The 18,548-nt window shown below is 40.9% G+C and overlaps 1 protein-coding gene across 1 annotated transcript in view; it reads left to right on the top strand.

The window, feature by feature from the left end:
- KLHL14 (kelch like family member 14) overlaps positions 1 to 18,548 on the top strand; it is a 137,485-nt gene that overhangs the window by 103,700 nt on the left and 15,237 nt on the right. Inside the window, 1 exon segment of the mRNA XM_036743885.1 lies at positions 12,885 to 12,963. Within this exon segment, the coding sequence (XP_036599780.1) occupies positions 12,885 to 12,963 (79 nt within the window).

Raw genomic sequence — 18,548 nt, 5'->3', positions numbered from 1 at the left:
CCATTTCTTTTGAGAGAAAGGGGGAAAAATGGGACAGCCTTTGGAGAAAAACCCTTCAGCCTTATTGTCAATCTCTTTAGATGCTGGCAGGAGGTTGGGTTTGGTACCCTCTGAATATCAGATACATTTCATGTGGGGCAGGTTGGATTTGAAGCAGGAGCATTTCAGATATTGATAGCCTCTCTGCTGAGTTATCCCAATAATGATGGATTTGATGCATTACCAAGAAACTGACAGCAATACCATCCACTCTAAGCTCTCCACTTACTTACTGCACAAGTTATCCTGCCTTTGAACTGAATGGGGTGTTTCATGACTGCACACATACACTCCAAGTAAGGGGTGTCTTCAAGTGAATCACACTTAGGGCTTTGCAGTCTGTTCCTTTTGTCACCTGGATTGAAAATAAAGCGTGACAACGAAACAGCATGGCTCACCAATGGGGAATTTAAAAAAAATATACATTTTAAAAGATAGCTATTAAACCTGAGCCCCACCAGTTATACCAGGACACATTTTTTTCAGGGAGAAAACTGAAACTTTTAGCCCCTCATATAATGCAATGAGATCCCCAAAGCTAAAAATAGAAAATTAAGTACCTGAGGCAAACTATACTGTTCCTCATCTTCCCATCTTTCTTAACCCTTTATTTGTACCATATTTTTCACATGTAATAAATGTGAAAAAGTCTTCCTAAATTTTACCTTAATTTTCTTTTTCATTAAGGAGTACTTAGAATTCAAGATTATTCTCCCTCACTACAGGGTGGTATTTACTATTTTAATTGAGAGATGTTATAAATTTTAACAGTTCCACTATTACCCCCGACCAACCTACCCCAGGGGCTATAACTAAGATCATATAGTGGGATAAGAACTGAGTCCAGTGTCAGAAGAGCTGGGTTCAAATCCCTGGCTCTACTATTTAATATCTCTGTGACCTTGGAAAATTCACTTCACCTTTTTTTGGGCCTTGATTTCCTCATCTGTTAAAGTGGGGGTGGGGAGACGTGAGGGAAAAGGGACTATGACCTCTACGCTCTAACACCTACAAACTATAACAACTTACTATCCTATGAAAAATAACTGGCTTAACTTTCTAACCCAATAGGGTGTGGTGGTTAGGTCATAGGATTTGGAATCTGAAAGAACTGGTCTCAGTTCCCACCTCAGATACATGGGCAGCTGGGTGGTACAGGGAATAATAGCATGTTGGACTTGGAGTGAGTTCAAATCCAGCCTCAGACACTTGCTAGCTGCATGATGGCTTAGGCACTTGACTACTCTGCGCCTTAATTTTCTCATCTGTAAAATGGGATTAATAATGGGATTTACCTCCCAGGATTGTTGTGGGGATTAAATGAGATAAGGTTTATAAAGTGCTATATAAATTCGAGCCCTCTTTGGCCATTATTAGAGATTGCAACCCTGAGCAAATCATCAAACTTTTTATGCCTAATTTTTCTCATATATAAAATGAGCTGGTTGGATCTGATGGCCTTTAAGGTTCCTCTGAGATTTAAGTGTGTCATTCTCTGAGAGAAACTGACCGATCCAAGCCCATTTAGGGTAGCTGTGCTATTTCTTAGAGGGGTAAGATAATAGAGCTGAGTTTTTTTTTTTAATCTGTAACCCTTATGTGAATTTCTCAGACTTATAATCCGTTTACCCACTTTCACTTTGCCTTATCCTACTCCCCTAATCAAGGCAGCACTGGGGAGGGAAGCAGTGAACAAAACCCAAAGCACTAGTATTTTGAACATCTCTTGGTGAGTATTCAGTCAGTCCTGAATTATTGAATCTGAATGGAAGCTGTTTTCCGTCCTCTGACTGAGGACTTCTGATAGTCCTGGTGTTGCTGATATAACTCCTCATTGAAATGGCTGTTGGAGGGGCTAGTTGTCTCCAAAAAGTGTCAGTTTGATTTTGAAATTTTATCTTTTGAGACAATTCACAGGCTCTGTGTGACAAGTGGTGCGCACCTTCATACAGGGCTGAGCTGAGCCAAATAGGGACTGAGCTCTTTTAAACTGAGTTATTTGAATAAATAGGAACCGTCTTTCAGAATCCCCAGGAAGGAGGCCTGTTAGGAGCTCCAACTTCCATGATTTCATCTGATGCAATGAGAAACCCTCACTTTCAAAATAAGAGCTCACTTCCATTCCTTAGGATGATAGCATCTCTGCTCTTGTAGTTAGTCAGTCAGCAAACATACATTAACCTCTTACTGTCTGCCAGATATTATAGTAAGTGCAAAGATGGACTGGCAAAAGATCCTGTAGAAGCAAACTGTCAACCAAAGAGGGCTGAAAGTGTTCCCCTTCTATCATGACCATCAAGGCTTTTTGAAAGGTTCTGAAAAGACACACTTCAGAAAGCCTTGGCTTCTGAGGGGAATTAAGACAGACCCTCATCATTCTGTCTCTGTCTGTCTCTTTCTCTCATACTCACATGCACACATGAATACACGTAAATACATATTCACACACAAACACCTATGAATAGGAGAAACAACATGGCTTAGTAGCCTGTGAGTGGTGCTTGACGTCAGAAAGATCTGGGTGCAAGGCTTGCTTCTGACACGTCCACTTTGTATCGCTGTGGATAAGTCACTTAACCTCTTGGTGCTCCCAGGAAGCTCTAAGTTAACAGCTGAGTTGGACAGCTGTATCCGTGGTTGGGAGTTCCCCATACTAATGGAACAGGTCCAACCAAATAAATGCAAATACGTATGTATGGTGTATGTGTGTGTGTGGGTGGGTGGGTGAGAGAGAGAGAGAGACAGACAGACAGACAGACAGACAGATACAAAAGTCAGCATGGCCTAAAGGATAGAAGACCTGAGTTTAAGTCTTTCCTCTGACACACACTGGTTGGGTAACCTTGACAAATCACTGAACTTCTCCGTATAACTTCTCCATATGACTTTTCCATCTAACTCTCTAAGACTGTAAGTTGCAGAAAGAGTGTTGTTCTACCCTTGAAAAGAAAATCCTTCAATGGTAATTATGAATCCCAGGTCTGGTTAAAAAAAAAAGGTAGATAAATGCACACATTTCTTTAGTGCTTAATAATAATTTTAGCTAACATTTATATAACTCTTACTATGCACCAGTTTGCTAAGAGCTTTACAAGAATTATCTATCAATAAGCATTTATTAAGTGCTTACTACATTCTAGGAACTAAGCTAAGTGCTTATCTCACTTGATCCTCACAATACCCCTTTGAGGTAGGTGTTGGTAGTGTTACCATTTCACAAACTGAGATAAACAGAGGTAAAGTGACTCGCCCAGGGTCACACAGCTAGTGTCTGAGTCCAAATTTGAACTCAGGTCTTCCTGACTCTAGGCGTAGTGCTGTATCCACTATGCCACCTATCCGCCACTGTTTACTTGTACATATACCTATATGTATCTATATATTCAAAAGTCAGAATTCCTGGTGCACATTTTATAAGTGATGTCTTGTCAGCTTCTCTATGGTTTATAGCTATATGTACCTGTGTATACACTGCTTTAAGGCCAAACCCCAGGTGTTGTCATCTAAACTTTACATACAAATGGCCAGTGAAAGGGTAGCAATAAAAGAACTTATTATTTCATTTAAATTTGGCATTTCTCACCCAGTGCTAGGCCTTTATCATAGATCAGACTAGGCTGACATTTGTCATCAACAAATTTGGATGATTTATTGAGAGTCTGCCCAAGATTAGACATCTTTGCTAGAGGAACAGAGCCCCCTGTTTGTGAATACCTGTAATTCAAGGCTGTGTTTTGTAAGGGCTATAAAGGACCTCAAGAAACATAGCTCTGGAGCAAGAAGGGACCCCACAGGCAATCTGGTCCAACCCCCTCATTTTACAGATTAGCAAACTAAGGCCCAGGGGGGTTAAATGACTTATTCATTTGTTGATTGACTAAAAGCTCACACAAGGAGTAAGATTTAGAGGTGGATGAGCCCAGCTAGTGCCCAAGCTAGTGTTCTTTCCACTGTAACAAGATCTAGTCCAACCCCATTGTTAGCTCAATGCAGCCACCTAGAGACTAGGATTCCAATAGCAGAATTGATCTTTGTTGTTGTTCAGTCATGTTCAGTTGTATCCAACTTCATATGACCCCATTTGGGGTTTTCTTGGTAAAGATGCTGGAGTAGTTTGCCATTTCCTTCCCCAGTTCATTTCTACAGATGAAGAAACTGAGATAAAAAGAGATTAAGTGACTCACCCAACACAGCTAGTAAGTGTCTGAGGCTGGATTTGAACTCGGGTCTTCAAGACTCCAGGTCCAACACTGTGTCACTATCTGCAAAGTTGCTACCAGGTTATCTAGGAAGGAGAAAATTACCTAGGTCAGAAAAACCAAGCAGGTTAAAGCTTCTGCGCTGATCAGTATTGGGCATGAGCCCGTGAGTGGCCTGGGTGAGATAGGAAGACACAGTCTCTTCCCTCCCTTTGCACATCAAAGAAATAATGGATTAGTAGAAAAAAAAAATCAAGGTTTCAAATCAACCAGGAAGAACTGATGCAGGAATTTCTGAGAAGGAGAGAGATCCACCAGAGACAGAGAATAGAGTATTGTAGGCACTAGTAAAGTTTATGCTTGAGGTAGTGTTTTCCTGAGTCCAGGGTCACAACTAATAGGAGAATGATGTGGGGGCCTTAGGAAGCCATGCTGTCCATAGCAAAGTAGGAAAATGGGAGAAACTACTCCAGGGGAAAACCATTGCAGAATGGGTAGTTATAGAGGAGGGATGTCCCCTGGTAAGGGAAGTTAGTGTGATAAGAGACCAATCTGTGTTTGTCCTTTGTTCTTGAGGAAGACCATGACCTCAGGGAAATGATGACATGACTTGCAGTTGACTTTGATTTGAGTGAGGGAGGGCTGTGCAAGGTCACCAGCCTCACTTTCTCCTCCAGAGCCATCTGGGTCCAGTGGCCTGATATTCATCAGGACTGCTGGAGGTGGCCCAGGTTGCTAGGGCCTTTTTCAGGTTCTCACTTTGAATAAGAGACCAATCTAGTAACCTGACAAGTGAGGAGCCCTTCACTATAGTGGGGTCTATAGTGGGGGCTGTGTTCTTGTTGCAGTAGGTGAGGCAGCAAATCTCCTAAATTGAAGCTCAGGGTGATGTCTCCTCCTGATTCACAGGTTACAGGGCAGCTAGGTGGCGCAGTGAGTAGAGCACCGGCCCTGGAGTCAGGAGGACCTGAGTTCAAATCCAGCCCCAGACACCTGATACATGTACTAACTGTGTGACCTTGGGCAAGTCACTTAACCCCAATTGCCTTGCCCCCCAAAAAAAGAGAAAACTACTGATTCACAGGTTACCTAAATAATCTAGGTAATTAAGGTAGCCCACCAAGACTCCACCTTGGCAGAAGTCACTTCACTCCAGGGTTATCAAAGCAAATTGCCCCACCAAATAGTGAGATGTGTAAGATGTCTTATTTAATATTCTGAGATGAATCCAAGAAGGGAGAGGTCTACTAAACTGGACTTCTTTACAATTCACAGAATCATAATATTTTGGAGTTGAAAGGAACCTCAAGGGCTATCTGGTTCAAGTAATATATATCGTTTCTATAACATACCCAGTGAGTGGTCGTCCAGCCTTTGTTCTCTCTTTTGGATGCTTTCCAGCTAATTAATGTCCTTCCTGGAATGAGTGCCCATTACTTAACACTATATTCCAGAATGATCAAGGCTGAGTATCTGTTCATTCCTGTTCAATTAATCAGTGGCTATTTATTAAGTACCTGATATGTGCCAATCATTGTATTATGCCCTAGGGATATAAAGACAAAAATGAAACAACCCCTGCCCTCATGTAACTCACATTCTATAGGACAAGACAATATGTGCACATTCCCAGAAGCTATTCCTCTCAGGCCAAGATTTACCTGCTATCTCACACAGCTGACTAATTATAACCTTCAGGCCTCCAAAACCACAAAGTCTTTTTTCAGATAAATTGTTGTCTAACCACATCTCCCTTATCTTATGCTTGTGAAGTTACTTTTTTGAACCCAGGTGGAAGACTTTACATTTATTCCTAGTAAATTTCAGGTAGTACAGTGCTGGTCCTGAAGCAGAGATATTCATCTTCATGAGTTCAAATCAGGCTTCAGACTCTGACTAGCTGTGTGATTCTGGCAAGTCAATTAACCCTGTTTGCCTCAGTTTCCTCATCTGTAAAAGGACCTGGAGAAGGAAATGGCAACTCATTCCAGTTTCCTTGCCAAGAAAACCCCGAACGGGCTCACGAAGAGTCAGACGTGACTGAAACAAATGGACAAAATTTCATCTTTTGAGATTTGGCCCAGTGTTTTAGCTTGGCAAAAAAAAAAAAAATTTGGATTCTGATTCTGCCATCCGGTGTGTCAGCTATCCCTCCTAGTTTTATGTCATCTGAAATTTTTATGGCACCGTAATCTCATTTGAAATAAGCCCAGAAAAACAAAATAAAAAGACAAACTTCCACATATAGTATGGATGCTAGGTAATGCTATTTGGGTTGGACAATGCACCGCTGCCATGCCAGCAACTAATTAATTCAAAGTCTGGAAGAATTCCTGGATCAGTCCACTGCCCCACAACTGGATAACATCCTCATCAAGTTCCTTTGCAAGCAAGATCACATTAAAAACATGTGAGGTCTTGCTTTGGCCTCTTCATCACATTTTATTCTATAATCAGACAACTATATTATTAGATCCCATTCGCATTTGAGGGCTTGTCCTGGGCTGTGAGAGCTTCCAGAGGGATTCTCTCTAGTTCATTGAGATGTTGATCCTCCCACCTTGACTGCTGCACTGATTTGAAATCAGAGCCAACTAATATTGACCATCTATCCCCAAGTAGGGCTAACTGAAGAAAGAGGTCACCTTCTAGTGAATTATCAAATAAGGAGATTTCCAGGCACAGAAAGAGACATTAGTGGTAGTAACATCCTGGTCCTGCACTAACCCTTTTTTTGTAAATAAATAAATAAAAATAATGCCTCCAGGGTTAACATGGGCTAGGGCAGTGTTAATATAGAATTTATGCTAAAGAAGAAAGATCTATTCCAAGAGACCCTTTGCCTACCAGTAGCATACTATTCTCATTAGCTAACAGTGGAAAGAACTATACTGTGATAAATAGGGAGTTGGAAAGTCAGGTTGTGGGAAGACTTTAAAGGACTTGAAAATCAATAGAGGAATTTTTATTTTACACCAGAGGAAATAGGTAGCAGCTAGGTGATGCAAAGAATAATAGAACACTGAGCTTGGCATTAAGACATCTCATTTTCACAAGTTCAAATCTGGGCTCCTGGGCAAGTCACCTGTTTGCCTCAGTTTCATCGTCTGTAAAATGAATTGGAGAAGGAAATGGCAAACCAGTCCAGTATCTTTGCCAAGAAAATCCCAAATGGGATCACAAACAGTAGGATAAAACTAAAAAAAATGATAGAACAACAACAAAAGAGGCAATAGGAAGCCACTGGAATTTACTGAGTAAGGGAGTTGACACAGCCAAATCTGAACTCAACAAAAATGACTTTGGCAGTCCAGTATGGAGGCTAGATTGGAGTGGGGAGAAATTTGAGGCAGGGAGACCAAATGGAAGGAAATCCCAGAGAGTTATAAGAATTTTCACTCAAGGACAGAGAAAGATGGAATCCAGGACTTCTATTAATGTGGGAGCTCACCTGGATCTGTGACCATGTCCCTGTTTACTGAACCATAAACCCACTGCTGTGGTATAAAATAATCACTCTGGCTTTCCAGGAACTCAGTGGTCTAGTATAATGAACACTAGCATCAGGCCCTTTCTCTGACCCTGCCTTAAATATCCCTGCTCCTAATGAGTGAGACAGAGGAATGATCAGGAGCAGCTGCTCCTGGTGACTGGCCAGCTGCTGCTGCACCTGCATTCTGGCATCCTGCTTCTCCATGTGTCTGCAATCCCACAGAGACGGTGTATCCTTGATTCCTACATTGGCCCGCACCAGGGAACTTCAGTCCTTAAGTTACACTTCTCAGAATCTGTTCCTTGTGTACTAACTCACCCTCATCCACTACCCTCTTCACTGCTTGCTGCTGCCGTCATAAGCCCTGTCCTTTACACCACTACTTGGGGGCTCCTCCCCCTTCTCTTTATGATAATGTTCCTTCCATTCCTCTCATCATAGTGAACATGCCACTCTCATCACCATGTTAAACATGGAAGCCATTGGCTGATGCCTGCTATAGCTTCCTTCTCATAAATGCTGATGGAACACTCCTTTCATTTCACACATGTGAGTAATCTAAAGTCCAAGGAATCTTGTACTGCAAATTAAAGAGAAGGCAGCGATATTGCCTAATAAAACATAAGATCCTTGCAGGCAGGAATAGTTTCATTTTTGTCTTTGTATCCTTAGTACCTAGTACAGTGCCTGGTACCTAGACTAGAAAGGTTATGCTCTTGTGTAGTGTTCTCCAAACTTTTTTGGTCACAAACTCTCTATCAATAGAGAGTTCTTGAACATATATTCCCAATACCTATTTAACTTATTTATAAATTTCATATATTTGTATATATGTATGTACATATGTATACACGTACACATATGTATGATATGCTACTTCACTCATAATTATATGTCACTATAATTATGCATTGGCCCAGCTAGGAGGCTCAGTGAATAGAATGCTGGGCCTGGAGTTAGGAAGACTCATATTCCTGAGTTCAAATCTGGCCTCAGATACTTACTAGCTGTGTGATCCTGGGAAAGTCACTTAGTCCTCTTTGCCTCAGTTTCCTCACCTGGAAAATGAGCTGGAGATGGAAATGACAAACCATTCAAGTGTCTTTGCCAAGAAAACCCCAAACAGGGACAGGACTGAAATGATTGACCAACAACAAACAAGAAATAATTATGCATTACAAAACTTGGACAAAAATAGAAATTTTAAAAGGGTAAGATAAAGATGAAATAATGTTTAATCCTAAAGTAAATAGGGAGTCATTGGATTTGATTAATTAGAGGGGTGACAAGGCCAGACCTGCATACAAATCACTTTGCTAGCAGTGTGGAGGATGAGTTACGGTGAAGAAAGATTTGAGTCAGGGGACCTAATAGCAGGCTATTATAATAGTCCAGGTGACAGGTAGTGAGGACCTGAAGTAGCTATGAGAATAGAGAGAAAAGGATGGCATGGGAAATGTTAGAGGCAGCTAGATGTCAAATGAGACAGAGCCCTGAACCTGGAGTCACAAGAACTTTAGTATACATATCCTACCTCAGACACTTAGTAGCTGTGTGGCCCTGGGTAAGTCGTTTATACTCTGTCAGTCTCAGTTTCCTTATCTGCAAAAAAAAAAAAAAAAGGATAATTGTATAACTTTTCTCCCAGGGTTGTTGTAAGGGTAAAATGGAATGAAATTTATAAAATGTTTCACAAACCTTAAAGTGCCACATGAGTGCTAGCTATTCATACTGATGATATGTGTCAACAAATTGGATGTGTAGGGTGAGTTAGAGGTGAGGAATCAAGGTTGACTCTGAAGTTGGGAAACTGGGTGATTAAAAGGATAGCCATGCCTTTGACTGAACAGGGAAGTTTAGAAGAGGGAGGGGTTTGAGGTGAAAGATAATATAAAGAGATCTGCTGCTTTGACTGTCCCACCAAAAATGTAAAAAGGTGAGAAAGGCCCTTATTGGCTAGTGCCCTGGAGTACAGAGCCTACAAAGAGGTACAGAGCTATCCAGAGGGCCCCAAGCTGAAGCCTTGAAGTGATCTGGGAGAGCAAAATAGATGTATTCTGGGGGCTGGAGATTTCCTGAATGGCACCTGCATGGCATGTGCCCTGGTAGAGATCAGGTTCTCAGCACCCTGAGGGGCCCTTGTCAGGGCAGAAAGGGAGAGGTGGAGAGTTAGCATAGATAAGGGAAGAAGAGTGAGGAAATGTAATTGTTTCTGAGAGATCAGGATATACCCTTCCCCACCCTCAGATCAATTAATCATCAGACTACTAAGATTATCCCAAAGCCCCTGCAGGGACCTAGAACCCACTTTGGAGATCACTGGGCTAGAGGACCTGTGAAGGGAATGGATAGAGAATATCTTAGTCCCAGTGCTGAAATGCCCTATTATCTAAAGCACTAGGAGAGGTCCCTATCTGCCCTCTGAGCCACCTTGAAAATGAAAAGGAGAAGAGCCCTAAGGGAAATGAAGGGTGGTGTCATCAGGTGGGGAGAGAAGAGCTGACCTCTGAGCATGGAGGGAAGAGCAGACACAGGCACAGCAGCTGCTTTAGAAAATGCACCTGCCTTCCTGGGCTTGGGGAGGAGGGCAGAAGAAGGGAAAAGCATGATTAAGTGGCCTGTTGAAGGTAGAAAGGAGTAAAGAATGGTCTAGTGCTACCTTTTCAGAAATGCAGATCAAATGATTAAGAGAAGGAGAAGCAGTGATCTGATACTCAGGATTCATCGATCCAGGGTTCAGAGAGCAACCTGAGGCCATCACGTTCTACCACCTCCTTTTACACTTGAAGATCCCTAGGCCTGGGGAAGTTAAGCAACTTTCCCAAGGTTGCACAGTTCTTAAGCATGAGAGGCAGGATTTGAACTCAAGTCCTCAGACTCAGAGCCTAGCAATCTTTCCACAGCACTGTGCTGTCTCCATTCCCTGGGGCCAGAATGATCCCTGTGCTTCAGGATTCCATGCCTGTTTTTATTTGCCTCTCTGTCTTCACATCCTGCTGTGCTGCCTTTCCTTTGGGGAAGGAGTCTTGGAAGGTGGCCTCATTTGTGTGTCCTCATTCAAATCTTATCTGTCTGTGCCTGAGTTTGGTGAGCAGCTCAGGGCTTTGGGCAGGCATATCACAGGGATAGGAGGGAAATGGTGAGCTCAATGCCCATGGGCACAGTTGCCTGGTATTACACTACCCCCAAAGGTAAATTCTTTCCCTTGCAGGGTGTGCCCATAGTAGGGACCAGAGCCTCAGACACCACTACCAGAGAAAGCCACTGCCCCACCCTGCTCCAGTACCAGCGCTGTGGACAGCTGTGATGGTGCTTCTTCTTCTCTTATGCCTCACTGCCCTCCAGACTTTCAGCCCTCTTCTTACCCTCTAACATTTATCCTTTTTTCTCACCTATCCAACCTCCTCAGTTCCTCACCACCACCCCCTCGCCCCACCCCATCCACTCCAGGCACTCCCAGACATTGTCCCAGGAACCAGGAGATGTCCAAAGGGAGTCTCCAATGCCATTGGCAGTAGATGAGAGGCAGGCACTAGGGCTGCAACAGGGGGACCTTGGCATTCCAAGTTGGAATTTTAAACAAATTGTCTCTCCAAAAATACTCCTTTCATGAAACCCATAGAAACACACAACCAATTTGTATGTTAGAGGCTGTGTTTGCCTATCTACAAATTGAGGAGAATTTGGAGTCCCTGTTTCTGAATTTAGTTACAAATACATTAGCAGAGATTTTGTCATATTGAGAGCACTTGGGGTTGATTTCTTCTTAGTTACTTCATGGAAATCGATGCACGCTATCTTGCTCCAGACTTCCTGATTTGCTGTCAATCTGTATGTAAACTAAGGTGCATTTTAATATCAGGGAGGCATTAATATGCTTCTGGGGCTTGACAGAAGGGATAAGCTAGTTAACCGGCTTAGGTCGTTCATGTTTCCTATTCTAACAAACACACTCAGAATATGACAGAGAAGAAGATTCTTCCTCATTCTTCCTATAATTCCCCCAATCTGCACCGAAGGAATATCCTGAGCCCTACAGCATGACACGGCTCTCTCCTAACTCGTATCCTTCATTACAGTAGCTCTCTTAGCTGTTTTTACCAAAACAAAAGGGGCTTTGCCTCGTTTCTGGGTGAGAAGGCTGGTTAAGCCATTTACATCTATGGGGCCGAGGGACAAAGGGCATAGCAGAAAGAGGGCTGGATCTGGAGTTCGTGGCCTCAATTTAGATCCCAGGTCTGTCACAGTGGGCAGCTTGCTTAATCTTTCAGGGACTCAATTTCTCATTTGTAAAATGAGGGGGTCAAAATATAATATAATAATAATAGCATTTATATAGCACTTTAAGGTTTGCAAAGCTTTTCTGATTTTATCCTTATGACACCCTGGGAGGTTCTTATTATCATCCTATTTTACAGTTGAGGAAGCTGAGATAGATAGAGGTTAAAGTGACTTGACCAAGGTCACAAAGCTATAAGTACCTGAGGCTAGATTTGAACTCAGGTCTTCCTGACAGCTAGCCCAATGCTCCATCCACACAGTATCACCTAGTTCCAAAGTTCTTTCTGTAGGAAAGGAAGGGGAGAAGGAAAAAAAAAACGCATGTATTAAAGTCTATTGTGTGCCAGGCACCATGCTAAGTGCTTTACAGATATTATCTCACCAAATCCTCACAACAACCCTGGGAAGTAGGTGCTATTATGATGATGCTTATTTTACGGTTGAGAAAAATGAGGTAAATAGAGGTTAAGTGACTTTCCCAAAGTCACACAGCTAGTAAGCGTCTGATTCAGGATCCAAACCCAAGACTTCCTGACTCCAAGCCCAACGCTCCAGCTGCCGTGCCACCTAGCTGCCAAAGTAAGCAATATGACATATGGACCCAAAAAATGCCTAGCATCTTCTAACCAATTGAATTCAATTAGCATTTCCAAAATGGAGAGCCAAAAGATAGTCATTGCATGTTTTTATGCTTATTTTGAATGTCGTTAACTTCAAGTATTATTGAATGCAGTTCTTTTGTTGAACATGTGCCTCTTCTTACCTCCCTGATGAACAGTATCCCTTTTTAGAGAAGCAGTTGAATTGTATAATGCAATCATTTTCATCTAAGTGTGCTGTGTCTTAGGTGCCACATGAATGTATTTTTACAGGAAAACACAGTACAAACTTTGTCAGCCGGTATGACCCGAGATTTAACAGCTGGATCCAGCTCCCACCCATGCAAGAAAGGTAAGAGCATTCTTTGTGTTGTCTGTGCTATCTCTGCCTGTCTCACAAACAATATTCCCACTTTGTGGTTTTCAAAAATAAAGCAATTAGAGGCATCTAAATGGCCCAATGGATAGAGTATCAGTCCTAGAGTCAGGAGAACCCAAGTTCAAATATGGCCTCAGATACTTATAGCTGTATGACCCTGGAAAAGTCACTTAACCCCAATTGCCTCCCAAAAATAGTAATAATAATAAACTACTATAAAATTAAGCAATGAGAGATGCAGGTTTTGCATTTATCTAACCAGTAAAGTCAATCAGTTTATCAATGGGCTTGCCAGATCCATGGGGAGGAGAAAAGAAAGTTAAACCAGTCCGTGATTTAGTATCATGTGGAAAGAGTGCTGGATTAGAAGCAAGAGGACCTGTGTTCAAATCCTCCCTCTGTGACATGTAGGTAATGTTGATTTCTATGGTCCTTGGTTTTCTCATCTGTAAAATGAGGAGGTTGGACTTGATGGCCTGAGTGGTCTCAAATACACGATCCTAATAATTGAACTTACTTGTTCTTTAGTCAATTTAATTCCACAACAATTCAGTAGACATTTATTAATCGTATGCAAAGCACTGTGCGAGGCACTTGAGATATAAAAAAGACACTAAAAAAGTCTCTGCCCTCAAAAAGCTTAAACCCTCCTGTGGGAATGCAATACTCACACTTATAAGTAACAAAATGGCAGGCAGCCTGGAGTAGTGAATACAGAGCTGGCCTTTGGGCCACAAAGTACTGGTTCAAATATTACCTCGGTCATGGACTGGCTGTGAGACTATGAACAAGTGCCTTAACTTCCTGGTGCCCCAGGCCATTCTCTAAGACTATAATGTACAGGTTAGTTGCCATATGAAGAGAGCAGCTAGGTGGCACAGTGGATGGAATCAGGAAGACTCATCTTCCTGAGTTCAAATCTGGCCTCAGACACTTACTAGCTGTGTGACCCTGGGCAAGTCACTTAACTCTGTTTGCTTCAGTTTTCTCATATGTAAAATGAGCTGGAAAAGGAAATGGCAACTCACTGCAGTATCTTTGTCAAGAAAACCCCAGATGGGGTCACAAAGAGTTAGACACAACTGAAGAACAATAAAGGAGTGATTACTAAAAGAACAAAACCAAAAAAATATAAGAAACCTGTCTTGATCTTCTAGGGAGTGGTACTTGAGATAAGCTTAAGAGAAAACTGGGGATGCATTAGTTTATCAGTTCCCATTTCTCTAGGAGATCAAGGGAAGAGATGCCAAAAGCTAAGAAAAGGATCAGAGAATCAAAATTGTAAAGGATGTTAGAGTTCAATCTCTCCATTTTATAGATGAGAACACTGAGGTGCAGAGAATTGAAGTGATTTGCTGATGATCACAATGGCTGTGACTTGACGGCAAGTCGACTTGTGCTATCCTTGAATAAACCCAACTAAACTCACAGGAACTACTAGAAGTTGCAATGACATGATTCAAATAGCAACAACAAAGGAAGCCTGAAATTTAATTCCATAAACATTGATTAAGTCCCTGTTGTGCTATGGGGAGGGACAGCTAGGTACTACAGTGGATAGAACTCTGGCCTTAAATCAAGAAGGCCTGAGTTCAAATCCAGCCTCAGACACATACTTGCTGTGTGACCCTGGGCAAGTCACTCAGAGCCTGCTCGCCTCAATTTCCCCATCTGTAAAATGAGCTGAAGAAGGAATTAGCAAACTGCTCCAGTATCTTTGCCAAGAAAACCCCAAATGGTGTCACAAAGAGTTGGACACAACTGAACAACAAATACTGTGTGGAAGGCACTGTGCTAGGCACTGAGAATGCAGAAGCAAACCCAGAACTCTTGAGAAGCTTACATATTGCAGCCTTCACAGTTTTTGCTCACTCTTCTGCTTTGAAGTTATAACCTAGCCTGTCATGAAGCCCACAGAAACAATGTTTGGGTTTTTTTTTTCATTTTACATATTAAACTGCTGCCTCACATATCCAGTTTCCCAAGTCCACCTTTTACAACTGAAAACCCCAAATCAGAAAGGGACAAAATATTAAATGTAAAGTACATCCTTGCTTTTTAAAGAAGATAAAGAAGATACATTGCCTTCTTTCTTTGCTGAAATTTTATGACCTCCTCCTAGGCATGACCCAACCTTGGTTTCCTAAGTAAGGGGCACTTGTAGGCATGAACAGGACTAGGGAAATGACAGTAGCTTGCAGAATCATAACCTTCTTAATCCTAATAGTAATCATAACATAAAAATCATTTAGCACAGTTTTCTATAATAAGAGTCTTATTTGTCATGAGATGCTTAAGTCAGACACTGGAATTGGTACAACTCTAGAGTGTGACGATGGTCAAAACATTGAGATTTCATCATCGCAAAATGAAAAGTTTCCCATTTTTTCTCTTGAGCTTGACTCCAACAAAGACCTACATCCATCAATTATCAATGAATTAAGTAGAATGAAACCATTTTGTTCACACATGCATATTCACATGCTGGAATTTGGGGCACCATTGTTTCTTTCCAAAGTGACAGATGGGTCTACTTAAGCAAACATTAACTATAACTTTTTTTTCCTCTAGAGGGAAATACAGGAAAATTTTTGCATTCTTTTTCTGTCTTATCTGTTCCTTCATGATCCTTTGTTCTCTAACAGTATTTTTTTAAGAAAGTATTTCCTTCTTAGGTAACCTCTACTGTGTCAATAAGCTTCTCAAAAATGAATTACAAATTAAAGAGAAATCTCTTGATGATACTCTTGATTCCAAAATGTGCATTAGTGCTACATAGTGATATGAATTCATACCATAAAGAAATCTCAATCCTTAACTCCTTACTCTATATATTTAGTCAAAAGTTACTTCCAGGTCGTGGAGAATATAGTCATGAAAAATGGTGCAAACTAATGTATTACGAGCCTCATATGTTTTTTATGTAATATCTAATTCAGACATTCTTTAAGATATTATTCTAATCAAGGTAGCTTTCTTAGGAGCTCTTCACATGAACTGGAAGTCCCCTACCCTTAAGGTCTTTCCTCATTATAGGTTATATGGCCTTCTCTCTGGGCTTCATGATCACCGTTAATGTTACTCTTTCATTCTGCCCTATAATCACAACTATTTAAAACAAGGCTTAAAAAATACAAAGAAAATAAAAGAAATTTAATCTGTTTTGAAATGTCATCTTCTCATCACAATAGTCCCCTTTGCTGGGGGCTTTAGACCAAGATAATTAACCTTCATGCCTTCAGCTTGGGATGCATAACTCACGTCGCGGTCAATTATCTCACTGTAGAGCCCCTAAGGATGGGAAGTATTGCTGCAAAACCTAATTAGTAATTTTTTTTAAAAAATGTGTATTGTTTACTTGATAGTCCATAATGACTTCCTCTGAGGCATTATGGCCTATCATGGCAGGGTCCTACTTAGACAATTTTTAGCAGATCATTGACCTGATAAAAGGAGCTGCCATGGTCCGCCGGCACCCGGCAGCCACCGTTGACAGGATGGACTGTTTAACGTTTCTTTCTAAGTCATTATGGTCTATCATGTCAGGTCCCTACTAAGAGAATTTTTTTTTAGACTCAGAACAATCAACTCGATAGACCAAATAAAGAGCTTCATATAGCACTGAGTGGGAAAAGGCAGGTCCCGCAGAAGCCCAGACAATCTTCAAGTCTCAAATCTCTTATGGGTCACTTTACTCAGGCAGTAAAATGAAACTTTTACTGTCATCTAAATACTTCCACTCAAAATAACAAACAAGATCAGTAATCACTGTGGATTAATCAGAAAAAGAGAAAGGGTGGGAGGTAGGAAGGAAGGAAGGAGGGAGAGATGGAGAGATGGAGGGAGGGATGGAAGAGAGAGAAGAAAGATTAATTACCATTTTTTCCAGTCAGTAATATTTGCTTTAACTACTTCATTTAGTTACTTTAAGAATATGAAGTGCAAGAAGAAAAATATAAGAGAAAGAGCATTAGAACCTGAGAACCTCTGTTCAAATCCCAGTTCTCCTGCCTACTATATAGTATTATGTCTTTAGGCGAGTCACAATTTCTCTGGGTTTTACTTCTTAAGCTATAAAATGAGAGAGTGGGGTTAAATGGCCTTTAGGGTTCCTTATAGCCCTAGACCCTATCATCCTATATGACTACTATATCTTCCCTTTTAGAAAAATGCTAAAGGATAGGTCATCTACCCTACAAACCACTTGAGGAATGTGTTGGCTATTCACAATCCACAGCCTATGGGTTTCATTGAGTAGAATGTTTGAAAGGCAAAGAAAAGTTTAACTTAAAGCAACCCTATCAAATAGTTTGAGTCCCGAAGTTAGGGTTTGTGTCTTTAGAAAAGTGAAAATTCAATTAACAAGCATTTATTAAACACTTACTACGTGCCAAGCACTGTGCTATATACTGGGGATGAAAAAAAGAAAACAGCCCCTTCCATCGAGAAGTTTATATTCTATCGAAGTGTGTGTGTGCATGTGTGTGTGTACGCACATGCGTGTGAGTGTGTGTGTGTGTGTGTGTTTGGGGGAGAGAGGACGTGAGAAATGGAGAACAACATACACCCAGCTAAGTTAATGTAAGCTATTTGCAAATTAATTATAAAGTAATTTCAGAGATGAGAGAGACCCTAGCAACTTAGTAGATGTATTATAAGGAGGTCACCACTGAGATGAGCCTTGAAGGAGGATAAAGATTCTAAGGGGAGATAGGGAGATAGAAGACAGAGCACAATGGAGACTGAAAGAGACCATTAATAGATAGGTTTTGGTATTTTTTAAAAGATCAAGTTCTCTAAAAACAGACTTTTTGGACACCATATCCATGTATCATGGAGAGACCACAAACTCTATTATACATAATGAACTCTTCAAAGGGAGGGACTGCATGTTTTTTCTTTCTTTGTATTCCCAGTGCTTTGCACAGTTCCTGGCACATAGTAGGCACTTAATAATTATTTGTTGACTAACTGGTGTTCCTTTATTGTAGTTCATGGGCATTTTCATTTTGAGGTATCCAAAATTCGATTTAGAGAGACTCAAAATCTTTTATGTTATAATTTCTATGTAAAATCGAACAGCTAGTATTGGCCAAGTAAAACAAATCTGATTTTTTTTTCATTTCACTCCTAACAGTGACACTCTGTGGATGAAGTTAGGAATACATGTAAAGGATCAGTTTAAGAAAATATTAACTAAAACCATCAAGTTCTGAAAAGCTGTCTTTTTTTGTAACAGGTAGGGATAGGTGAGAACAAAAGAAAACAAAGAGGTTCTCACATGCTATTAAAGGGAAATCTACTTCAAATGCCATAGTATCTAGAATTCATAAACATCTGGGTTAAAATGACAATACCTAATATCTTTTATTAGTTGGGTAGATTTTGGCCATTCTAGGAGAAACTCCAACGTACAAGTACATGTATACATGCACACATGCATACATACATTCATACACACACTACAGATTGTTGTTTTTCGTATAAAGATAAGTCAAGAACAAGCAAATTAATGATTTCCGAGGCTTGTAACATTATTGAATTAAATTAGCGTCACA

This window comes from Trichosurus vulpecula, chromosome 1 (assembly GCF_011100635.1).
Source record: "Trichosurus vulpecula isolate mTriVul1 chromosome 1, mTriVul1.pri, whole genome shotgun sequence".
Lineage (NCBI taxonomy): Eukaryota > Metazoa > Chordata > Mammalia > Diprotodontia > Phalangeridae > Trichosurus > Trichosurus vulpecula.
The sequence above is the reverse complement of the archived record's forward strand: the minus strand, read 5'-3'. Positions and strand labels throughout refer to the sequence as shown.